Source organism: Larus michahellis, chromosome 6 (assembly GCF_964199755.1).
Source record: "Larus michahellis chromosome 6, bLarMic1.1, whole genome shotgun sequence".
Classification (NCBI taxonomy): Eukaryota; Metazoa; Chordata; class Aves; order Charadriiformes; family Laridae; genus Larus; species Larus michahellis.
In genome coordinates, this window is record NC_133901.1 from 20090654 (window position 1) to 20117690 (window position 27037).

General features: G+C 38.6%; 1 protein-coding gene across 2 annotated transcripts in view; it reads right to left on the reverse strand.

Moving 5' to 3' along the window:
- SPSB4 (splA/ryanodine receptor domain and SOCS box containing 4) overlaps nucleotides 1–27037 on the reverse strand; it is a 186034-nt gene that overhangs the window by 114960 nt on the left and 44037 nt on the right. For both annotated transcript variants that reach the window (XM_074592555.1, XM_074592560.1), the window contains 2 exons: nucleotides 23561–23638; nucleotides 21168–21251 (listed from right to left, as the gene is read on the reverse strand). Coding sequence is in view for 1 of the 2 variants with exons in the window: in XM_074592560.1 (XP_074448661.1) it covers nucleotides 23596–23638 (43 nt within the window). In the remaining variant the exon portion in view is untranslated. The remainder of the gene's footprint in view (nucleotides 1–21167; nucleotides 21252–23560; nucleotides 23639–27037) is intronic.

Genomic DNA, 27037 nt, shown 5'->3' on the forward strand with positions numbered 1-27037 from the left:
GAGTCCTGAAGACCTACAGGTAAACATTTTGTAGTATTCATCCTCTTGAAAAAGACTTCTGGAACCACATGAGCATGCCAGCTGCTTTGCAACATCTCAGCTATGAGGTCTCGGTCTTTGCATCATCAGGAAAAAGAGTTTTTGATCTTTAGGAAAGGAGATTCTTGTGAAATCAAGTTTCTGCTGACAAGCAGCCAGGACGAATTTGTACCCACCACAGGCATATGTACATATTATTAAAGATTCTTTCAAACAGAGGAAGCTTAACTTTACAATTCCTATTTTTCAAACGTGTTCCCCCCAACCTCAGATTAAGGTAAAATCCTATCTACTGCCAATCCCTTACTGACAGACCAACTCCTACCAGCCATTAACACACTCCCATTTACAACAGTCTGAGGTGACTCAGTAGAAATTAAAGGCAACAGCTCTCAAGGGAAAGGATGAATACATACGCTGTACTAAGACTGCACAGAAGATATTTGTCTGGGGTACCATGTTTACATGAAATACAGTTGCAATTATGCAAAACTATTATTATGATTATTTTTTATGAATAAATGTAATTACTTGACAGAGCTGTGTATCTCATTCCAGCACGTACAGGTAGTCTCTTGCTTTTAAAACCAAGCACAGAAACCTTTCAATAGAATGTAAATTTAATTTTATAAAATGGGGAATATTTTTTTTACGGTGGAAAGCAGAAACGGGCCTGCCCTTCCCTCCCCTTCTTCATCAGTGCCATGTATTTATCAGTGCACCTACTGACCAAGCTGTCCCTCAAAGGACTTGTCAAAACTCACCACTAGTTCTTAATACATGGACAACTGCATCCACCAACTCATAGGCAGTGATTGGACCTATTCAGACCTGGATGAGAACTGCACAGTTTTTGTATTTATATTGATTATTCCACCCTTGCCTCCCGTTTGTCTCTCTGGTTATATTTCATCTCAGGAAGATAGACCAAACGACCTGCAGAAGTTCCTTCCAACATATATTATTCTATGATTCATAAACTTTTGTACTGCAGGTTCTCTGTGGAAAAAGCACATTGTACAGAGACCAAACCAAAAAAACTATTTTTTATTTCACACTATAAAAATAATAATTCTGGGTTTGGCTGTGAATATGTAGAATTATTAGCGGAAGTGTTAACAGTTTTCTGAATACGTAGATACACACACGAAAAGCCAGCTGTCACTTTCTATGCAGAAAAGTGCTCTCAGACTCAGTTTACCTTTGTTTGCATTAACATTTACATGGTCGCAGCCCACCAGGTCTCCTGTGCTTGTTCTAACAATTGTATTAAGATTGGCAGGCCAAAATGGATGAGCACAGGTGGCAGGAATAGGCAGTGTTTCAATTTCATCAAGGGATAATAAATTTGTTTCTTGTAAAATGTCATTAAAACATCTTACAGGAAGATCCATTATCTATCCTAAAACATGAACATCACATGCAAAGCTACACCCAACTCTAGCCAACACCAGTGTCACATTATCATCTACAACACTCATCTGAAAGTGCTTTACTGTGTGGTCTTCTGACCTTCAAAATGTCTGCTTAACATTGGCAGAAAGATACTCCAGCAGTGAATTTAAAGGATTACTACAGTTTTTCCGCAACTGAAGTCACTTGCCTTTGGCCTGATGCCTTACAACACAGCATAGGCATACAATAATCCTTCAGAAAAGCACTGCCTGTCATGTCTTATTATTTAAATATTGAAAGGCAGATAAGTATCCCACTTAAAAGAGACAGGGCTTAATCTGTAAACACTTCAAAGGGATCTCTAATGACTTGGCTTTAACTCATCTTTCTTCATTTTAACTGCAGCTTTGATGTTCTCCCTAATCTTCATTTAACCCTCTGCTCAAGAACACATAATCACACAAGAGTTTTTGAGAATATAACATGTACAACTGACATATCAAATAAAAGTCACAAGTAGGTTAGACCTGGCAATCTAGTTGACTTGAGAAGTAAACAAGGCCTTTGTGATCCACACTTACTGCTGACAGATACTCCTCACAGGTAGGACCTATCAACACCAAAAGAGGAGAAAACAAAGCAGTTTCAAGGTATTTGGCCACACCTGGTGATGGTAACAGAACCTGCGAGCAGGGAAGCATTTGCAGATACTAGTGACAAATCTTTCACCATCGCTGTCATGACTTCGTGAACTTGTCACAGGCAGGTATTTGTGTTTCCTCAATTATCCATGTTATTCTACTGAGATACTGTAAATCAATAGTATATTCAAATAATGGGCATTTCTAGCAGCCTAAAGGTTTGGGGTTTTTTAATGCAAAGCAAGCTCCGAACAAGCTAATTTCCATGATATCAAGACAGACATAGAAAGAGGATTACTTTTACTCCAAAGGTAACTTATAATGTTATGCTACTGCAGTTCTATGTGGAAAATTAGCAACTGTTACTCTCCAGAGAAACTACTCACCAGTGTAAATACATTTAATAAATGGTATTTCTGGATCATGTCATCAAATATCCACACTGCTAAAAAAATGGCACACAATACACTAAGACTGTAAGACTAAATACTTATAAGCAGTCATACTAACTGTTAACTACTGACCACTAAGACTCTACATAACAGGATAATATTCTAAAATGTTACCATGATGTTTCATCTTAAGGAAATAAATTTCACATTTGTAAGCAAGCATGAGTTTCAGAGATGAAGGTTTCAATGGCTGCTGCATCCGAACACGTGAGTCTAAAGGGCAGAGCAAAAGATTAGCTCAGCAACTGAGCTCCTGCTTTGCCTCCGATAGTGATCTTCCAGTGAATCATACATGTTACTTAACATCTGTGCGAGTGCTGACGATCCTGATTTCTCCAATGTTTAGAAAGCGTAGGACTCATTGTAGAGGTATTAACCAGTTTCTTTTTCTGCCACTTACTCTTAAGCAGTTTTTTCAGTCCTCAGAAACGTAAACATTTTCATAGTTTGCATGCAAACACCGCTACCAGTTACACCCCAGGTAAGAGCCTGGAACCTAGAGTAGCTACGCAAGAGAAGATACCGAGCAAAGGATATCTTACTGCTGGTTAGTTCAGAAAGGCAAACATGGGATTTAGCTCTGTGACAGCTCAGGCAGTAAAACAAATGGCATGCCAGCTCTGCACAGCATAATCAGAGTACAATTAAAAGCAAGTTACACAGCCGCCTACACACTGAAAACACGCTGTCAGTAAAATGCTCTCTATCAGCCAATCTCCGAGTATAGGATGGAAAAGCCTAAAAATAGTTTCAAAGCAGTGAGACATCCAGGTCAGTGCAAGACTCTTGTAATCCTTTTTTTTTTTCATTTGATGTTTCATGTATAACCAATAAGGCCTACGTCAAGTCCCACTGCAGTGCAACACTGGTGTTTTCTTACCATCTCCAGTGGGTGGCTTATAATGCCTCCACAAATTTAAGAGACTTCAACTAAGCACTAGAGGTTACTTTTTTATTCCATTATTTTATTATTTTCACCTCAGAGCATCAAACTAAAGAACACCCTATACATATGAAACACATTGTGGAACAGAATCCCAAACCATCATAAAATGAACAGCAAATTTTCACAGCAAAAGACTCAAGTGATTTGCCAGCCAGAGGTGATTTAGTGAAATAACCTGTAAATAATAAATAAATAAAATTCAAGCCAAACAAAGTTCTCCACAATCTGCTTGAGAACAACAGGTAAAAAGAAAGATAAAAAAAAAACCCCAGAACTCATTCACTAGTTCACAAGTACTAATTTATTCACCGAGTTATAATGGCATTTTACTCTGAAAAGCAAATGCTGGTGGTTCCCATCACATAGATTTCAAATATAGTATCCCAAGCAGATGACTGTAGGAGTTTGTATCATTTTCTTGTTTACTTCTACTTGCTAGTTGTTTTTAAATTTGGACCAATTCCTACCCAAGCACAAAATTACAACTAGATAAGGGGGTTTCAGTTGTGTATTTGCAGTCTGTGCTAATAACAGTGCATATATTTATGCATCTAGTAACTGACATAAGCGTCAAAATAAACATCAGAAGTTATGTATACTCTATATGATACCACACCTGGCATTTCTTTGAATTGCAAGTTCCTGTAAAATCTAAGACAGAGAGAAAAATGGGGGGGGGGGGGGGAACCCCCAAACAATCAGTCTTGGGAATGAATCAATGCCTTGACAGGCAGTTAATAAGACAGTTTAAGCACACAGCTAAACAGGTGGCAAAACCTTCCTATATGAGACAAAGTTCTCAAATAGGGCAGCAGGGTTGGTTACCTACAGTGGCAGTGGTGGTGGCAGCAGCTCCTGTGCCCGTGCTGAGCTGCAAGGATGCGTTGGAGGAGCAGCATCTCCAGCCAGCTCAGAATGGCCACCATCAGCCCAGCCAGGTCCAGCTCTGCACCACGCTCCTCCAGGGCTGGAAGCGATATTCAGCGAGTCCAGGAGCACGTCCTGGCCCCCCCATCTCTATGGAGGGGCCACTCTAAGCTAGAATCAGGAGATGGTGCTGACACCGTGTCGATGGCACAGAAATGGCCTGAGAGACATAATCCGTTTTGCCGGGTGAAACACCTGCTCGAACAGTATCTTTAACAATGCAGGAATCATGGAAATAAAGAACACGCAGCTAAGTGGGAACGCTAAAAATAACTCCTCTCTCTTTTGACGTATTAAGAAATCCAAATGAGGACTTTTCAAGCAACAGTATCTCTGACTGCTTCCAGGCTAAGAAAAAATTTGAACATTGGCTTATTTCCTTGCTTTTTTTTAAATACCAGAAAATTCATGGTGATTGTTCAACTCAGGATGGTGGTGAGTAACATGAATCGCAAGGTCCTGCTATAAAATTAGGAACCAGTTTAAGGTAGTTGCTTTTGACAAAATAAGAAGAGGGAGACAAGGGGAAATTGGGTTCAACTGAGACTAAGCAAAACGTGATTGGATTTTTTTAATACTCATTTTGTATCTTCATAGTAAAAGAAGAGATCCTACTTTGTGGATTCTGAGCCATGGCACAGACAGAACTTTAGATTGCAGACCTCAGGGAACTTAATTTCTACATGTTTGACTACTTATGAATATCTACTAACTTTGGGTAAAAAACCATTTCTTTTTAGACTTAAGACTCTGCTTGGACATTTTTAATTCATGCATTTTCCATAACACTGAGCGCGGTTGTGGGTATCAGAGTCACCTTGTGCAAGTTCTGAAGGTGAAAAAACCACAAAGGGAAGAAAACCAGTTCTGTCAGCATCAGGGTACAATCAATAGCATCCCAGATTAGACAATCAGTGCCACAGTATATCATTCACATTTTTAAAAAAAAAAACATTTTAAATTGAATTCTTAAATAATTTAAAGATATCTACTTCATATTAAAAAAAAAAAAAAAGAAAAGAGGCCATTAAGGAAATGATTTACAAGAGACCCACAACTTCCATCACCTTCAGCTGAACTGAGTTGAACTGAGCCTAAACTTGCAACATTTGTATAAACAAATTAAAAAGTCCATAGTATTAATACAAAGATTTACAAGATTCCTTTAAAAATATATTTAAATTAATAAATGATGTCATGTAACTTGATACCCACAATTTTTAAGTTCACCATGAGCTGGTTAAAAAAAAAAAGAAAAAAGAAAAGAGAGCGCTGTTGGCACAATTGCTGACTGGAGTTAATTTGTTTTCCCTTCCATTGAATTTTTCATAGACTACCATTACCTGAGTAATTCTACACAAATGAATTTCCAGTGGGACTCAAGTGCGTAGATATTTACGGAATCCTTCTTTTCTGTTAATATTAGTTACAAATAAGGCTAAAGCAACATGCTACTTTCACTAAAAGGCAAGACAGACATTAGGTACTAAATTGAATTGAATTCAGAAGACAAGCAGACCATCAGTCACACACATGGTTAATTTTGAGTTTTCTCAATTTTTCAGTAGAAAACGCCAGAGAGCTATCGAAACTTAATAAAAAAAAACCAGTATAATAAAAATAAAGTGGTTTTTATGCATTATTTCAAAACTATCCTATAGAGTGAAATAGGATTGTGTTGCATGAATGCATTTTCTTCAGAAAAGTTTAAAACTTATAGGAGAAAACAACACTTGAAAATTCATAAGGCATTCCTACTAAACATCAACTCTATTACAATGATTTCACTCAAAAGCCCAAGTTCTATAGCACTCTTCTGAAAGAATCCTGCATAAGAATTAGTTTCCAATGGCATAACTCATCATCTGACTCACTATCAATCAACTCATGAAGATAAAGGAATTTAGAAGGAAAAACTGAGAACATGTGTACCACTTAAGTACAAAACACTAGGAATATAAAAATTTGTATTGAAGGACATATACAATAGTAGCTTTAATATTTCAAACATTATTTAATTTTGTAGTATTTCCTGTTAGCAACTACTGGAAAAAAATCGTAGTAACATCATATGTTTACCATAAAGTATATCTGCAAGTCCTCTCAGAAGGCAACAAACCCAGTGTTCACAGTAACTCTTCATAATTATACACCTCTCTCACATCCATGAAATAGTGCATGTGGCCCTTACCAGTTTTAGAGTCCCTTTAAATGCCCTGTCAATCATACAGATTGCACAGCCAACTGCAATTATGCATTAACAGCAATTCAATTTCCAAAGTAATTTAATATTCTTTCAGGAAGAATTTGTATTTATTCTTTACTTCTGCAAAAGTATTATTGAAAATAACATTAAAGTTAGATTTGTCGCTAGTGTTTATTTCTGATTTAATATGTAGTTCCTAAGCATAAAAGGCTACTAAGACAGGTGTTAGAAAAAGAAAAAAAAAAGGCATTGCTTGCTTTGTGTTTCTTCTGCATGGAAAATTCTGCAAGCAGCCCAACACTGAGTAAACCAAGGGGTGCAGGGGGAACCAGTCCATGCTCTGCTTTAGTAGCAGAAAAATTACAAGTGTTGGCTCTTTTGTCAGATAAACATCTGCACAAACTGGCCAGCAAAGTCATTATTCTCCGCTACAGACATTACTTTGATGGAGAAAAGCATTATTAATAAGCAACAAGCTATGAAGCATGTGCTATCTGATCACTAGGCTGGTGTTAACCCCCAAAGCATCACCTGGCCAGTCCAGAAAAAGCATTTGAACACACACAGCTACTTCCAGCTCGGTTTTTTACCTAGCCAGTAAGATTTCAGCTGCAGGGCTCTACTGTGTTTCATTACTTACTAATATCCTGAGCATCTCAGTTCCTGCAGCACGACGTAGCACTGATGAGCTTCTTATAAAACTGCTTGTCACAAAAATGACTAGCAATAAAACAAAACAGTTTGTACACAAAAAAAAAAAAGACAATTTTTCCCTTACTTTAAGAATTCCTACCTTCCCTTCACCTATTTCTTTGTTTTCTTTCCTTGTTTTATATATGTCATGACTTCAACTAAAACTGCCTGAGAAGTAACAGTTGCAAACCCTGTGAGGGATTCAAAATCTCCTTATGTATTATTAAGACAAAATTCTGTAACTCTGAAAACTGTCCCTTAAACATATATATTCTCCTGTGACACATGAGCAGTCCATGGTAGCATTCCTTCAGTGACCAGCATGCAGCCAAACATAACAGCATAGGGACAGCCAATTTGCTAACTAATCACACTGCAGCCATCACTAGCAGCTATCTGCAGGTGTATCATGCTGAATGGGGGATGAGTAATTAAGATGATTTGCTTTTTCGCTGATGGTTACGTTTTCTGGTACTTTACTTTTATCACCCTGCAATGTTAGAACCATTGAAAGAACGTAATAAAGAAATACAAACTAACACGCTCTCTGCCTCAGTACACCCAAAACACCTTATTCTGCTCCACAGGTCTTAATCTAAATAAGCCCAGCCTTAGCTTCGTCTTAAATTCCCTCCAACGTGTCGAAGTCCAGGTCCGCAGGTTGTCTCTCCTCTCTGTTTTCTTGGCTTGGGCATCTCAGCCACATTTGAAGCCTGTCAACAAGAGTGTGGGAGGATTTTGTGGTTTAACCCTGGCAGGAGGCTGACACCTCTCCCTGTCTCTCCACTATCTGGATCAGACTAACAGGGAGGTGTGAATGCCTACAGCTTGTGTGTGGCCTGCTTAAAGCTCATTTCTTAACCCTTTCCTCCCCCCCTTTTCTGATAAATATATAAATAAAATGAAGCCACAGGGGCCACTGCTGCAGCTGGTGAGGAGCATCAGTGTTGTCTCCATCCACAGGACAAATGACTTCTCACAGAAGGTGGGACATAACTGCCTGTGGGATAAAACTCCTTAGGGGCTCTCAAAACTAGAGTAATCAATAAGAATTAATCTGTAGTTTACAGGAATTTAATTGTTCCTCTTGATTGTATCTCAGTCCACTGAAAGTTCACACCAAGGGTAGCTAATGTGGTTTAACCCATAGTAAACTGCACATCAGAATGTTTAGGGTAGAAATTTGGTAGGGGAAAAAGTCTCCATTTGCTCTCCTTTTAAAAAAAAACTTCAAAAAAAGTGAAAGAATGTCAGCAGTTGTACAGGAAAAACTAGACATGAGAAAGAACAGCACATGAAAAAATATTTAATAACATTTTTTTTTACCTGTTCCATGTGTTTGCATGAATTTAAATTTTCAAAATATTTGCTATCAGTAAAATTTCTACCACTAACACATTTCATCCTAGGAAGGAGAGCTCAATGTTTATTAAACTCCTTTACTAATCTGAACATTGCTGGAGGATTTCCATGGAGTGGCAATAACCACTCTGATAATAAATGTTGTAAAGGGAGCGAGAACACTGCTCATAGCTTCAAACTGCTTACATTGGTTTTAGCCTTTTTTGGGATCAATGTCTGTTAGAAAGAGGGAGCAGTACTGCTTTTGCCAAGACCCACTATGCTCTCAAAAGTTTCCTGACCACTTTTCTTTACCACTACAAAAGTGAATTTTAAAATTTAAACACGGAGTGCAAATTAAATGAACAGTTTATGGTGTTTTGTTTTTCTTAACCGTCATCTTCCAGTTCCCTGCAAGTTCTGGATGATGCAGTACTAGCAAATCCAAGTGTTCAAAGATGATGAGTCAGGCCACCACTTCCATGAGATCTTATAGAGAAACAGCTAAGTTGGACGTTTTATTTTACTTTTATTTTCTATCATCTGTTTTTTAATGAATGTTAAGGTCCATAAACTCCTATTAGCCTGGAGCTTTTTTACTTTGTTTTCCACAAAAGTATGCAAGTGAACAAGTGAGATATGAATTGCCAGTACTGAGTTAAGGGGGAATCACTGAAGTGAAGAAACTGTCAAAATTGTGCCAATATAAGAAATAAAGATATTATGTCACAGAAGAAAAGTAAACCTTTGTCTATTATAAACTAGTCTTGAAGTCTCATTCATTAAAAACCTAAAATATCAAGTTTAATATTTTACATCTGACTCAGAGCTAGGATTTCTACAGTGCTCTCTATAGGTTTTCCTACTTTATTCTGGTTAGTTTAACTCCTAGAATGGAACGGCAACTAGCAAAATCAGTGGGAATTCTGTCTCTGATTTCAAGTTTCAAGATTTGCTTTTGGTGTATAGTTAAAAAATGAAAGTGCTACTATCACCCCAGGTTTTAGACAGATTAAAAACACAACAACAAAAAAGGGACCACTAAACAAAACCAAACCAAAAAATCTCTACCACAATCCACCTTTTTAAGCTTTTGTAGGCTTACAATATATCTTGAAACTCTATATTAGTTTGTTTGTTGGGTTTTCGTGGTGTTTTGTTGTTGTTGTGGGTTGGGCTTTTTTGTTTTGTTGGGGGGGACTGGAGGCATATTAAAGAATATGTAAATGTGTTGCTCATAAGTAATGACTTCTGTAAAAAAAAACAAAAACCAAACAACAATAAAACAATACCCATCATCCATGGATATTTTCTTAAAACCCAGGGGACCACGTTAATTGCTGTTGCAACACAAAACCCTTGTTCGTCCACTGCAAAATCTGTTCTCTCACAGGGAGTTACTTCAAATGGACCTACTAATATTACTGCCAATATCAGTCTATACCAAGCCGAGACTGTCTCTTACATGAACCGCACTACGCTTACATGAATTTGTCAGAATGAGATGCCTCAGTTCGCATAGTTACAAAACAGTCTCTTTTGAAGGGGACTGAAATCAATCAATTCACCACTGAGCTTTTAGGGGACCCACGGATCTGCCCTGTACTCATTAAGAATGGAAGTGGTAAAGCGAGCCATTTACTAATGTACCTTATGATGCCTGTTTAAAAAAGGATGCAAGGAGAGAAGACACAAGAACCTAGCTAAATTCAGCTTAAGAGAACAGATTCAGCACTAGTAAGGAAGAGTTTCTGTAATGTATTCGCTAGGCTGGCAAGCTCTGATAGAATTAGAATGCGGAATAACTGCAGCAAACTGCTGGCATATGCTGAATTTACTGGTGTCCATATTGCTTAATGGGCCATCACCAACACTGGTGGGGTTTTTCTGTTTGTTTTTAAGACAGACAGCAATCCTGGAAAATGAAAGACCTCTAAAGAACGACGTTTACATAAATATGAAATAGAAGAGGAGCTCTTCCATTAGGGTACCCTGATTTAGGAAGAGAGGATAAAGAACACCACAGGCAGATTTCTAGATGAATGGTGACACTAAGCTGACCGTCTGGCAGAACCCGTGACAGCTGATTAAGAAGAAAAGGGAAAAATGCGATTAAGCCATACTATAGGTAACAGTTTAATATTGTACTGCCATCTCTGAAACTTTCTAAAAGGAGCTTTTTATAGGGTCTGACATAGCACATATATAAACACACTTTAACAGCAAGAAGCTAACACAAGTGAATATAGGAGAAATAAAATGTGTTCATTAAAAGTAACTTGAATTAGCGCAGAAGAGCTTCAGATTCAGGTCAAACTGAGCAGACTTCAATAAGAGGAGTCAAAGGGACTTTGTAGTTTAAGTACCCTGCTCGATAGTTCAATATTGTTTTAGTTTCTTTGCTGAAAAAGCAACATAAAGAAGCTAAACCACGCTAGTATGTGCAGAGAATTCAAAAACAAAACAAACCACCCCAAACCACCCAAAACTCAAACACAGCTCTTCACATTTATCCTTAGAAATGCAAACGAGCATTGTCCTTGTTAACAGGTGCTAACTAGCAAGGCCCCATGCTGCGCTCAGACGTGTTACGGATGAGCAGATGCCTTTATGTATTCCTGGCCATAGGCTTAGGAAAAGTGTCACACATTGAAAAAACAAAGATCAAACGCTTCTCAAAGCTGACTATGAGATTTCAAAATGTAAAACCAGTGATGAGGTTGAAAAGTAACAACGACATCAGCGAATCAGGGCAGTGCCATTGTGCATAGTTTGTATTACTGTGCCCGCGAGTTAACTGTGCGAGAGTTTGTGCACATACACAACTTTAACTTTCAAAACTCCCCTTTCAGCAATGCTAGATTCACCTGTTATTTTCAATCGAGACTTGATTATTCTATCAGGTTGATTTAAATTGGTAATAACTTCATAGAAGGAAAGGCACAAGTGACCCAAGACACCTCTTGCACTGGTACAGATTTTCTGAACTTATGGGTATTTTACACTCCCTGTCACCACGTGCCTCACAATCATCATGGTGAGACTGGAAAAAGTGAATTTTATTTCACAGATGGGACACCTATTGGGATAAAATACAAAACCCCAGCAGAGCGGGAACAAACACTCTGGTAAATGTGTATGTTGAGGTAGGCAGAGACACACATAACACATGCAGGATCCGTGGGCTTTAGGTACCTACAAGATGAACAAGTATTTGTGCATGTAGGTGTATGTATATGTATGAGCTGACTTAAGATCCTTTATAAACCTTGTCCTACTGAGTTTCACAGATACTACACAGAGCATACCTGCATCACGTAATAAAGAACAGTAAAAAGACACTTGAGCTACAAGTACCATATAGAACAAAGCAGCACATTCACGTCAGCAGAGCTTAGTAAATCACATACATTGCCACTGAGGCTACGTTGTTTTTCAATTAATGAAAACTAGGATCTTTGTATGGCCCCATAGATCTGTGTGGACTTAAGAGGTGCTTGCGGGTAGCTCGGTCCTTTTTATAATGCTGTGTGCAGTGCAATAGAGAAAGAATGACCAAAAGTACTTGATGGATTACAGAATTAGGTTAGCAGGTATCAAATCCTAGACTAGTACTGAGCAGAGGTTCCTCCATTCCCTCAGGCTATATTCACAGCTAGTTGAGTAATCTGGGCAAACTGAAATTCTGCCTGGCCATGTAAATGAACATTTTATATACCTTTTTGTTTGAAACCCCACAAGATTAAATTAATCCTGCCCTGGGGCAGGGAAGTAGATTAGATGACCTTGCAAATCCTGTACAGCCCTGCTTCCCATGATTCTACTATTTGCTCGGGATTACTGCTTACTTTGTTCCCCACCTGGCCCAGTGGCACTCAGATGACATCCTCATCTTTGTGCGTTAACCACCTTAAAATATTTTAAGCTGTTCTGTTTTTTTTTTTTTTCAAAAACAGTCAGTTACAAATGTGGAGTATACCCACCATAAACATGGAGACAAAATACTGACGTTTACATAAAAAATGTTTTGACCTAATTTCATCCACACTATCTCTTGCAAAATTTTCTGGGAAGGAAACACATGTAAGTGGAACCCCTGTCCCACTTTAGTCTGCAACCTTTCCCCATCTCAGCTTAGTTAAGAAGGCCCAGCTCACAAAATCTGCTTGCATTACTGTCAACAACCTTAACTGGATGGTGCTCAGCAGAGGAACAGATGCTTTAAAAGGATACTGAAATAGAAGCCCAAGCCAGGCATAGGTGACTCAGATTTGAGAGACTGTCCTTACAGCAGATCTCTCTCATTTGTTTTGCTCTTTCCTATATCAGCCATTGGAAAGTATTGAGTCACTCTCTGCTCTGGAAATTCATTATCCACAACTTGGTTCTAACAGGCCTCATAGATAATTCATCTCTTGACAGTGAAAGAGACATTGCAAGGGAAGGAAAGATACCCCAAGGTCAAATATCGCTTGGTGTTTGTGATTCATACAGCTCCATGCGATGCTGCTGCTTTCTGCTTCCCTTGCTTAGATTCAAGAGACATGATTAAGTCACGGGAAAAATTTTCAAATTAATGGAACGACAATATTGCTTCTAAATGATCTGAGAACAGTGCAGCTGGGGAATTGACATTTTAAAAGGTTATTGATTATATAATTAACATAGATAATCGATAAAATTTAGTTAACATTTATGTAGACATTAAATAGAGTATGAAATCTGACTGTGAACATCTGACAAGTATTTCAACTAGGAATCTAATGACACATTTGAAGAGGGATGCTTTCCTACAATCCTAAAACGTGTAATAAATTTGAAGAAAAACCTCTGCTAGACCCATTTAGCAAACTGATCTTTCTGCAAACTGTTTTTACCAACTAATAAATTCCTTAGACGCCACCCAAAGCAAGCACCAAGTCAGCATCACAGCATGGATTTGGCATTAATCATGTTCATAAGTGACTCCTGCTTCTCTAGAAAGGCCAGTTCCCCTGTTGCTCAGAGCACGCTGTTGCAGCAAAACCAGCAAAAAAGTTCTCAGCAGGCGTTAGTTATAGGTGTTAGGGATATTCCAAAAAATGCCTTTTAGTCAAAATATGCACATTTGAGGGGTAGGGGGAGGAGAAAGGGAAAAAAAAAAGAATGTTTTTCTTGGAACTTACCCATCTCAAAGAGGTTTTGTGGGAGAGATTTGTCATGACTGAGCTCTATTTTCCCATCAGAATTGCCAATAGGTGACTGGTTGGAGATTGCAGATGTGAATCGAGCAGAAAATCTAATCCGTGGTTACTGGCTATTTTGGACTATGTCATTTCTTTGCTGGTAAGTTTGGTTTGAAGTGCTTGAAAGGTCTGTTTCACTTCTGCGGCAGAAAAGGAAACTTCATATTTTGCAGAAGAGAATCTGGATTTCTAATTAGGCTGTAATTGCATTCTTTCCTTTCGTACTTCACCCAGGCTCTAGGTGGGCTGTTTCACAGACCACCCAACCGTGGAACCTCGCAGGCTCAGAGTCCTTCCAACACCTCTCCAGAGGCTTTCTGTGAAATAGCTAAGTTAATGCTCAAAATATCAAAGTGCTCATACCCTCAGCTTCCTCTCGTTTTAAAGAAAGGTAAATGTATTCAGCTCTTCCCTGTAATGAATGAGCTGAAGCGCAAGCTGAAAGGTGGAAAATGAGTTCGGGTAAAACAGAAACAGGCTACCCAAACATTCTGTGAGCACTAAGGAATCATGAGTTAATCATAAAAAGATTCATTTTTGTATATGTTATCTGTAGACCTAACTAAACTAAGTGCCCATGGTAACAGGGAAGTTACTTTTGTAACTTTTTCTTTCAGTATAACCCAAAAATTTCCCCAAAAAAGGTTAAGCCCTGCAAACTTCTTCTGTGTTATTTATAAATCATTCACCAGAATAAGGCAATCTCAGCAAAACTAAAATAGCCACATTGAAGAGCAGGGATGATTCTCAGTGAGTAAACAGATAGAGAATGTGCGCTGCCAAGATATCAGAAGAAAGGAGCATATTTGTATTTTTTTCAGAGGGACACATTGTTTCTTTAATAAAACCAAAACTTTAAAACCCACAAAATGTATTTCAGCCATAACAAACATGTAGGTAAACTTATATGTACACATAAGTAAAACACAAAGAAAGCACTAACCTTCAAGTAATTACTTTGCCACAACATGTCTAGACTGCCCAAAATTACTTTAAACAACTGTCGTAAAAACTAGAGATTTAAAAAAAAAAAATCCATATGAATTCTCCATATAAATGTTACATTTTCCCTTTGAGCAGAGCAGTTTGTGAAGGGTTTACTGCCATCACAGTAACAAACTATCCAAACACAATGATTCTTAAGAACCTAATTCAATCTCCTGTTTAAAAAGACCTCATCCACACCGTAAAGAATGAAATATGACGCTGAGATAAATGAAGGTAGGAAGATGAAAAAGAACTTGTCAGCAGCGAAGTGATTCTTCACAGTTACTAATGCTCCTTCGCTCTTCCAGCATTTCTGCCATCGGAAGCTGACTGCTAAAAGAGAAAACAGACCCCTGGGACTACGAGGTGGCAGTTACCCAACTCATTCCAACAGAGTTTGAAAAAGGTTCCTCCAAAGTTACCGATACTAATAACGAATAAAATTTTGCCAACAAGTACTAACAAAATGGACCAAGCCCAAAGAGGTAAATGCCTTCTTAAGCTAACACTCCCACTAAATCACTCCTAATCAATAATTTGCCTGCTTCCACTGACTGCATCTGAGAGGAAAATGGTAATTTTATCACAGAAGTCAGAAAACATCATCAATGAGCAACAAACATTAATGTAAAGATCTGCACAGAGACACTAAGATTAGTCTGAACGAAGCATCAATGGGAACATGTGTGTGAAAGCACCAGAAGAAACAATAGAAGAGGAGTCAGAACAGTGACATGTGCTGATGACCTGACTGACAGCAATGACACTGGTAAGCACCAGAGCATGTTATTTCCATCAAGATCAGGCAGACTATGTGATTTCTCTTCCTCTTACCCCAATGGAAGGTCATTCTGCAGCCATAAAGTTACCACAAACCAGAGAAACAAAGAAAACGGGCAGTGTAGGACACATGCAGGATAAAGTAAACAAGATTGAGGCAAGTCTCATGCCATGACTGCTGGAACCTCAAGGACATAAAAGACCTGTCCAAAACTTAGTTCATCACCACAATCCGAATGAAACCCAAGAGATATAGTGAGGATTCAACACCCAGCACCCTTGTCCTGTGGGCTGCACACACGGATCCTGGCCAGACCCCTTGGGCACATGTGGTTTGGTGCTGGTGTTCTCCCAATATCCTAAGAGGCTGAAAACAGACCCAGTTTCGTACGCATCATGAGAAGTATTGTGGGGTTATTTCCAGAGCTCATGAACTAGCTTTTCCCTGGGTATATGTCATAACAAGAGTTAACTTCCTTTGCCTCGGCCCTCCTCAGAAAGTCCCTCTAAAATTACCAGCAGACCATCACAAAAAACTATTTGGTTTCCTGAAGTGTGTTTACCTTGTCCCTGTGGCTGATTCCCAGCACACAACAGTGGCTTGTGTGAAGGAAGTGAATGGTGCTTAGTTTTTCTGTAGCTGTACTTCTGCATGCTTTCCAACAGATAGGAACAAAGAGCTTTTCATCTCCTAGCAATTCAGATCACAAATACAAATTAATGTCAGTCATACATATAATTTTGATATTTCCTTGTCAGCAGTTAAAAACCAAATAAAATAAAACAAAAAACCTTTCCCTATAGAGGAAGAAAACTAAGGAAAATACAATAAATATAGTACCATAAAATAAAAATGCACCTTGACACTTAATTAATAGTTCTATACTATTTGACTCATTCAGTCCTAGTTACTGGATCACCGTTCTCACTGAAGAGAACCAATAATATAAGTTATGATCCAATACAAGTGAAAGACGATGCATTCTCCACTTACCTAGAGCAAAAGCAAAAATATTTCCCTCATCTCTGTTAATACTGCTTTTTATGCTATACCAGTTAAAGATAGTTTTGGGACATTTTCTCTAATTATTCACCCAAAACGGTCCTTTATATTTCAGCCAGGATTATCCAGAGAATAATACACTTTTATCCCTTTCCTCAAAACACACTTGTGCCCCAGGAAATTTAACTGCCTCTATCTAATCCCATGAAAGTCCTTTCTGAATCACTTGGGGATTGACCTCATGAATTTTTCATTGTTATTTCTTGGTGGGACTGTCAATCAGAGATGAAAAAGAGGAAAACGAAACACAGAGTGGAGCGATTTGCTAGAAACGTCACCTCAGCCAGCACCAAAATTACATCAGATGGCATAAAGAAGAATCACTTTGAAAAACCGGCATGGAAGAAAGTGTCTATTTTGTGCCCTTTTCTCTCTGTTTTCTAGGATTAATAGCTTATTTCCTTTTTGTGGTTTGGGTTTGGGTTTTTTTGTTGCTTTTTCTTTTTTTTCAGACACACTCCATGTTGCATTTTTTCCCAAATAACATTGTGGACACTTCACAGAAGTCTACAACAAAACCCCAGCACCGGTTGTGGTTTGATCAGTTTTCATCAAGTTTATCCTCAAATCAAACACCACAAGATTTTTTTTTTCTTCACACTTCTATGTGGTGACATTCACAGCAGCGACAGAAATATGGAAGGTGTGGCTCAGATCCCACAAGATGCCTGATCACTACTGACAAGTTAAACATGAGCGCAAAGAATCTTCCCCCACAAGCAGACAAAGCAAAAACACTGTACGTCAATGCCCCCACGAGGCACAGAAGCTTGGCATAAGCAGCTGGAACCTAGTATTATTTAGGAGTCCCAGCCACACATTAAGACCCCACAGGTGCTTTGCAAATGCAGATTAGAAGGGCTGATCTTTCCCTAAAGGCCAAAAATAATCATGTATAAAGAAAGGCAGAGGCAATGTAGCAGTCATATGACTTCTGCAGATCTTTTCATCTGGCCTTAAGATAACTTATTGTCGATGAAGTATGTTCTTATAAGTTAAAGGCTTTAAAAAATAAATCTTTTAGCATAAGAAAGGCAAAAAGAAGCATCATGAAAGAAAAGACTCACGATAAGCACTCACAAATGAGAAACAAGGAGGCAGAGCACGATTCTCACCCCTGAAAGCTATAACTAAGCACAAGGCACAGGAGCTGACATGCGCAGGTAAACACAGGCAACAGCTTTCATTTGAAGAACTGGATCTATTCTTCCCAGACACAGGAAGACAATGTCAATACAGCTGCTTTCTCTATTTCTGTTAACACAATTCTATACTAGTAAGGCCTTCAGGTCTTTGCAATGTAAGAATCAATCTCATCCAAGCTCAAAGATGTCAAATATGGCTATATATGAGCAATAGCTTGTGTATTTTTAGTAATACGGGGATCTGAAGTCTGTTTCACCCAACGTATACATTGGAGTACTGTGTCCAGCTCTGGAGCCCTCAGCACAAGAAGGACATGAACCTATTGGAGCGGGTCCAGCGGAGGGCCACAAAGATGATCAAAGGGCTGGAGCACCTCTGCTATGAGGACAGGCTGAGAGAGTCGGGGTTGTTCAGCCTGGAGAAGAGAAGGCTCGGGGAAGACCTTACAGCAGCCTTCCAGTACCTGAAGGGGGCCTACAGGAAGGATGGGGAGGGGCTGTTTGCAAGGGCATGTAGCGATAGGACGAGGGGCAATGGTTTTAAACTAGAACAGGGCAGGTTTAGATTAGACATTAGGAAGAAGTTCTTTACACTGAGGGTGGTGAGACACTGGCCCAGGTTGCCCAGAGAGGTGGTGGAGGCCCCATCCCTGGAAACATTCAAGGCCAGGCTGGATGAGGCTCTGAGCAACCTGATGTAGTTGAAGATGTCCCTGCTGGCTGCAGGGGGGTTGGACTAGATGGCCTTTAAAGGTCCCTTCCAACCCAACACATTCTATGATTCTATGATTCCTTTCCATACTACTGATATTGCACTATTTTAAATTCATCTATGGTGTGTTATGGTTAATGTTTTCAATAGAGCTCCCAGACCTTTGAACACCTGCTTTCTTCAAAGCTGGTTCCTTAAACTGCCAGGTTGGAGCTCTTACGTACAGCATTAGTAAGCCGCTACAGCTGCATGGACTCAGGGGCTGCTACAGAACCAGCCTAAAGGAAGGACCTATATATGCTGGAGATTGCCTTTTCCAATACAGTTCAGCAATCAGGGGACAGCCTCCCACCCCCAACCGCTCATGTGTGCACTTTGTTCTGGAAAAGGTACTTTATTCCGGGAAAACAGAAGTAAATTTTCATTTGGGAATAGTTACTCTGCTGTGAGTCCAGAATAAAGGGTCAACACAGGGATGGGCCAAAACAATTCGTGTCACAACAGTTGTGCCAGTCTGTCTCCCTGAGGGGCTGGGGTGAGAAAAGGAAAAAAAAGAAAAAAAACCAAACTAAAAAACTGTTTAACTGTTGTGTAACAAGGTTTTTCTATACTGGATTTGAGTAACACGACTGACCCTGAGCCATGTGGGTCCGAGTCTCCTCAGCCATTACAGAGAATTAAGAATATCCTTACACATGCACATGAGTGGAGGGGCAGGATTTTCTTAAATCAATATAAATCAAATGTTTACTTCACATAAGAATAAATAACTCAAAGTATATATAGCTCACACAAGGGGCTCTACCTGGGAATCCCAGCACTGTTTGGGGGTATTCATGCAGCAACATGAAACTAGATTTCTTATTTTGGGATGAACTCTGAGTTTGAGATTATATGTATCTAAAGAAACACCTCTAGTGTAAAGTGAAACAAGAGATTTCTGAGGCAGAAAGGAGGACAGGTTTCCTCCAATATTACTCCCTGGGCAGCATGACATTTGTGCAAGTCAGAGGGCAAGCCTCCGTGGAGCCTTCCCATTATCACTGCAGCTGCTCTGGGTCACGCCAGTGTTATTTTCAATTGGTTTTTTTTCGTTTGGATACTTTGTTTTGTGTTGGCTGCTGGAGAATAATGTTGCTTTCAGTCTTTTTTGTTTGTTTTTAGTGGACTAGTAAGTCGTCAAGTCTGCACAGCAAACAAACTCTGCAGGAGCTGCAAACTCCACTCTCTTTCTCTTGGCACCACCCCCACCCCCCTTTTTCTACTACCAAATGCACTGGGCTTTCCCTATAGGAAAGTTTAAAACAGGATTTCTCAACTCCCCTTAGCTTAACTCTCTTAGTAGCAGCAGAATCAGGACAACTAAACAAAGGGTTAGTAGGAACTTGATGTTAAATAACGACCAGAGACACGTAATGCCTAAAATAACATCAGCTACCTGAAGCCCTTTAAACAACGGTTACTGATAAGTAAACTGCAATTTATTTTAGTTCTTTCCTTTGGTAAATAAAAGCAATAACAATAACCTAGGTAAAGAAAAATCGGTTCACAACATGAATTTCATTTGGATGCTGTCCTTTCAGGGAAATAAATTTTAAAAAAATAGCATGCATGTGTGTATATATATATATATATATATATGTATGTTTTCATTAACTAAATACTCTGTATCTCTGTACCCAACAGTGAGAGCTGAGAAAGCTGCAGATTAAGTTTAGTCTGTTTTAACATCATTATTACACTTTTCCAAAAGATCCTAGAGCTAAGTGGGGAATAGCTGGGTTTTTTTTTTTGTTTTGTTTGTTTGTTTTTTAAAAATAAAGTTTAAAAAGAAGGTAAGAATCAATTTATTTAAAACTCTATGCCTATGCCACTATCATGAGGGAAGAAATGGTATGCCTATGCTGTTTTTTCTTGCCAGTTGAAATTTAAAGCTCAGTGAAATCTCTCTGAACTTTCTTTGTGCAACTTAAGTCACAAGCCAGACTTCAAAAGAAGTAAGCCAGCAATTACATTTAAAAGCAAAATAATTTGAGGAATAGAAAGTCATCAGACCAACAGACAAAGGATTGAACAGAGCTCTAGTTAAGAGGGGGAAAAAAAGGTCTGTATGAATAGAGCAGGATTCTTTTCCAAGCAAGCCAAGAAGTGCTATGCTTTGAGAGTTAGAAATAAACCTTTCTACACTAGTAAGACCATATCCTTCCTAGTAAAGAGACGCTTTCTTTAGTTTGACTTTGCTTCCTTTCCTGTTCTGTAATCATCCTATCAGGCAATCAGATCTTTCATCTTCCCCTTTGAGTTTGGTAATTCTTTCCTTACTGGTTGCACAGTTCACTAATGGAGGCAAACCCGGTACTGGTTTGTTATCAGCTGGCCCGTGTAGAAAGTAAAATGTGTCCAAAGTATGAAAATTTGAAATACTGTCTCCGTCTGCATTTATAATGCTAAGGCATTATATGCCGCTATGAAAGTAATATGACATTTTACCAGAAAACAGTTACCTTTTCTTCCTCTTTTAACATTTTGGTGTCTGCTGAATAACATATGCAATCTGTTAGCTTTCTCACACTGAGACTCACGCTCTCCCGTGCTGGTGTCCACATCATACATACCTGTAGCAGTGATGCTGCTGCCTCTCTCTTGTTGTAGACTCCCTTGTGCCAGAAGCAGCAGGTTAGCAGATCTGTGCCAGAGACCTGGTGAAGGAGAGAAGAAATAAGAAACCAAGGCAAGAAAAATGCTGCTCAAAGACAGCAGCAGTTCTGCCCTGCAGGATAACACTCAACACATGAGATAATTCTTGGCTGCGCTTTTGCTATTTATTGCCTTCCACCAATTCTCACTAATAGGAGCCCCAAAGCCTTTAATGGTTGTATATATGATATAGCCATTGCATGGCAGGATAAGTGGTCTGTACACACTTAAATCCATCCTCATTCAGCTTGTGTAACCCTGAATTAGACTAAAGGACAGTCTTTAAGAGTGCATATAAATACATGCCTCAGTAGGTCCTATATCAATAAATGTTGCAGTGCATTCTACAAGTGACTGTCAAATCTCGCTTCTATTAAAAATCTGCATTTTTTGGTACCTCAAACAGGCCTTTACAGACATTCATAGAAAAAAAATAGAAACATCTTCAATGCATAAATGTAACTTCTCGGGCATATCCCAGAATATATATTTTAACATATTCATGCAATGAAAAAGGAGCCTCAAGTTGTAATGTGCTGTCAAATCGCAACCAATTCTGAGACAGGTGCTTCCACGTCTGATTAAGCAAGCAAGAAAGGATGAAGACAATTGGTCTTTAAGGCAAGAAAAAGCAGAAAAGCTCCCATGAATGGGCAGCAGTAGAGGGAAGAAAGTGCCTGCCAACGCATTTTTAAAATAGGCACAATTTTAACTGCTCATTCTGCTCAGGTATCTCAGGCATAGCTTTGTTTTCAGAGATTTTGATTTTCAGACCAAATGTTTTATACCTAACATACATACAGATTCCTTGCATATAAAAGTGTCTGGTTTTGTATGTTTGTCAGAGCGATTGGGTGACTTGTCATAATAATCACCCTGGAAGAGACCTGGGGGACCCTCAGGAAGTCTCTAGTCCAAACTCCTGCTCAAAGAAGGGTCAGCTATGAGGTCAGATCAGGTTGCTAAAGGTTTGTATAGTCAGGTCTTAAAACCCTCAAAGGATGGAGACTGCATAATCTCTCTAAGTAACCTGTTCTTCTGCCTCACCGTCCTCATGTATTTAAAACAAAACAAAACAAAATTTATCCAATCTGAACCTGGTTTGTTTCAATTTATGGCTGCTGTTTGTCATCCTTTCACAGTGAAAAGTCTGGTGCCTTGTAAAGGAATGGCATACTGTTTTTCCTAGTAGTTTGTGACTGCTTAGTAAAATACATGAGAGATTTCCAGGAAAGTTCTTCAATCAAGAAGAGGAACCAGGAATAAAACCTGCAGCATTTGTAAAAATATCTCAGAGTTCACCATAAACTACATTTGCCTTACAGAAGGGCCAATTCCTCATTACTTCATGGTAAGTATAAACATTTTGGAAGAGTGGAAAATATTAATTAGCTAAAAACCAGGCAGAGTAAAGAGGTTTCAATTTCAAGGACAAAACAAAGCAAAATATGTTGATCATGGAAATTTCAAGATCAAAATTAGGCAGCTTAGCTGGTTGGCCATGACATAAACCACAATTTTCCAATCACTGCCTAAGGCAAAAATGTCAGAGCTGAACTAAATTGCCTAGATTAGGATGTTTAACTTGACATGTTTATTCTAGCTGAAAGCCAAACAAATCTTTCCAACTTTCTAGAGTTTTCTTCACCCATTTTCTTTTGGAAAAAAGCTAATTTTTCTAGCAATTCTGCAATAAGACAGAAGCAAAATTAAAAATGTATATATGCAAATGTATATACACAAAAATATCCATAAAATTCAATGATTATATATTACTTTATATATATATATATAAAAACTATCAGATTTCTCACAGTTTGCAATGGTGGCCTGAGTTGGCAAGAGGTTTCATATTTATCTATAGGTAATTTATACTGGTCACTGTTAATAGTCACAGGTAAATGTATTTTGGATAATTAGAGGTGATCCCGAATTCCTCACACAACTTATCAAAAGCCAATCCACTGTGGTAAATATCAATGAACTTCGTTTCTGGGAATCAGCAGCCCTCTGTGCTGCTGTCACAGCTAGAAAAGGATCGGACTAGAGGGGGAAAAGACCAGAGAGAAATGGGCTTTCCGAAAGCTGGAGCTGGCACAGCGAAAAAGTGCAGGGTGTGTCATCCTTTCAACACAAGGATCTGCAGCCACAGAGCAGTGTACAAACCCCCCTGTTAGAGCAGGAAGAGCAAATACCTGTGCAAATGCAATTAGGCTCCATCCAGTATATACATAGCCAGTTTAGGGATACTGTGAGCATCCCTCATTTACACTGCAACACTGATGTATCTTAAAAACAGTCAGTCTCCTACCTCATACTGAGGGCAGAAGAAACTGCTTTTTGCCTTCAAAATTTGCCTGATTTGAGTATTATTAGAGTCAGCAGGTACCTGGAAGGAAATTGAAAAAACAGGAGCCATTATAAAATACCCGTGTGCATTACAAATTGTGCTTACACAAGCACATGATGCATTCTAATACGTATACATTAGTAAAATGAAAGTGAGGTGACTTCTGAGAGAAACAGATACTTAAGTCTTCTCAGGTGTAGCAACTCGGGCACTACTGGAGACTCTTCTCTCCAATTCAGTCGTGGAGGATGTGCAGCTCACATGAGGCTCAGTTTTTGTGTCTGTCTATCAGTAAAATGCCCCATCCAAGACACAAGAATGCACCTCTGTGAGGAGGACAAAAGAGGGGTTGAATGAGAAGAGCTGTCCTCATGTCTGAATGAGCAAAACAAGGAGTTTCTCCATCTCTTGTCACACGTTTGATTGATAGAGAGTTACTGGATCCAGGCAGCATGTTCTCTACTGTCTCCTCTACAAAGAGATCCCTTAAGTACAGGCAGGCAGTCACTGCTGAGCAAACAGCTAAGAGTGGAGTGGAACAGCCAGAATCTGATGAAGGTCTAGAGGAGTCACACACAGATGCTTTGCTTTAGAAGGACATGTCCCACCATGCCATTAGGATTTACGACTTGGGGATTAGAAAGTGTTTTGGGGAAAATTGCCATCAGAAATCAGGATTCTGCTTCCCTGATCTCATCCTAAATACATTTTTACTGAAAGGGACAATCTATTTCCACCTATGCCTTTGGACCTCCCATAAATAAATAAATAAAATCTTTAGCAAGTAGAGCTTCACATTATTTAGCCTTTGTATCAAACTATCTTTTACACTTTTACATTAAACAATGAATTCTGTTACTAAACTCCTCTTTCTAGTAATATTTAAAATACTAACCAGTAAATGTCCATCACTCAATGTCCTGGACCTGCTGGAGTCAGAAGACTAAGTGCATCAAATTGGACTGTAAATTACATGAGTTCTATTTTGACCTTGACATCATTCATCCTGTTGTTTCAATGTAATTATATTTAGCCTTCAATCCATCCCCAGCAGCCCTAATATTTCACATTTTGTTAGTCTGTCTGCTTTACTCTGACTAGTGACTTACAAAAATAACTACACTTCAAAACACCACTTCAGAAAATTAACCCTGAAGCAGTGTTCACAACCCATCAACAGTTCTGTGCAAAAGAAAAATATCATGAGTGCCCAGTTGACAACAGTAGTTGCTGAAAGCAATAACAGAAAAAAAATGTGAAAACTCAGAAAAACACACATACAGATTTCAGTTCTGAACTGTTTAATAGCCTAGAATACAAATTTGACAGCAAATACTGTAGTTACTTTATTATAACCTAGATTCATATGCACAAAGCTTTCTATAAAAAAAACCCAACACCTCTTTTCAGATGGTATTTCCTCTGCCACATCTTAGGTAAAAGATGATACTTTTCCTTTATTATTTTCAGCAAAATCAGTTGGAAGAAGTCTTTTAACTGTAAATGTATTTTACAGTTATTTTTATTTTTAAGGAAATGTTTTAAAGACACGTACATTATCCTCATCGAACAATAATCTTTTTGCTACTTTAGACTTTTAGAGATTAAATAATAAAAACTCCAAAAATTACTCCACAATTTGGAGGGAAAAAATTTTAATTCTAAAATTTAAATTCCAAAATTGCATTAATTTTCCTTGGATCATAGAATAATGCATCAAGCTTATGTATTTTGTGCAGGTAGCTTACATATGATTGCATCTCTATGGTAGAAACAATTCATTTGATATCTATACTTACGCAAAATCTAGTCTCTGCAAGCATTCACTAACCTAGTTACTATGTAAAAAAACCTTTCAATGGATACACCTAGTTATTCTAAACAGTATTGCCTAAAAAAAGTTTAATACTAATAATTTACATACAAGCAATTGTCCTGGACTGGGTATCATATCATCATAAGGCTCCAGCAAGTATAAACATCTCCAAAATCCCATTTTGCACTGACCCATCTTGGCCGTTGCTCGACCTTTGTGAGCCTAAAGGGAGGAGGCTTTAGCCCAAGGCCCAGTTGCAGCGCAGCCCTTTGGACTGGAGTTGTAACACTTGTTGGGAACAAAAGATGCCTCAACATTCCTTATTGGAATATGCTTTTTGTGTAGCTAATAGGGATCCTACAGCTTAGGATAGAGTCTAAATATGCATTCTTTCCTGAATTCAAATGATCAGCCCAAATCTAAAATGCATAGCTCAACATTCCAACTAGCAAAAATTATTGCTGCTTTTTTGTTGTTGATTTTAAAGTAGCCAGAAGTTTCTTATTCTTTCCCAAACCTACCAACAAATACAAAAAGATGCCACTATAAATTGTAAAGGACTCAACATTACGCTAGTGGAAATGACATTTCTGTTTTGTTTGTCCAGCCTAACATGAAAATCATTTTCGTCTACTCCTGCCAAGATGATGCTTCACAGCATTAGGATCGTAGGACAGTAAGTCTCTTCAAGTCCTACTTTCACATAAGACCTAATGTCTTATGGTACAAATTTTACTATTGTTCCTTATTTCTTCAAAATATTTCTTTGAAAGTGACAAAGTTGTCTTTGATGTAGGGCAAGGAGATAACTTATCAGAATCATCCTTCACACAAAAGTTAGTCCAGCTCAAAGCACCACCAGAAATGACCCTGTGTGAATAAACATATTTCAAAGGTAATCCATAGGAAACAGCATCTGATGATTATGTTTTGAATGCGTAAAAACTGGAACTTAACAAATTGAGGGCGCAGCTGAGTTCTAACCTGCTGTATTTCCCTCAAAGCCAGATTTACCATTGGCTCCTATTGCTGAGTTTGGCTCAGCATCTTGCCCCAGGGTGTTGAATGACGCCCTCAGGGTCCTGCTGGAAAAGAATAAAAGCTTTTTCTCTCAGCTAACCAATAAAAAGCAAGTCAACAGCACTCCAGGAACACCTATTAAAGCCTAACAGAGCCTAATAAAACCAGTTACTTAAATATTAAAGCCATTTCATTGCTAGTGGCTGGAACATGAGAAAGCAGGCATTTCAACTGGTTCAAGCCTTTATCAAAGCTTAAAAAGAAAAATTGTGCTATTTATAGGCACAAGCATAGAAGAACAGTGCTTGCCAGCCCATTTTATTGCTAACTTCAAAGAAAATTCATCTTTAAACCAATTATTTCTTAAATCCTGCAACTGAAACTGGTGTCTCAGCCCCCTACACCGGCGCTACTGTAACCAGCCACTGAAAGGACAGACAGCCCAAAACAAATCATGGTCAGTCAGAACCATCAGTATCAACTGTGGGGTCATAGTTTACAAATTCTTTCAGGGTGCTAAAAACATCAGAAACGCCATTTGTGTTTAGACAGACGTAAAGGCACAATAGATTATGAATTTACAAGGCTTAACAGAAACAAAG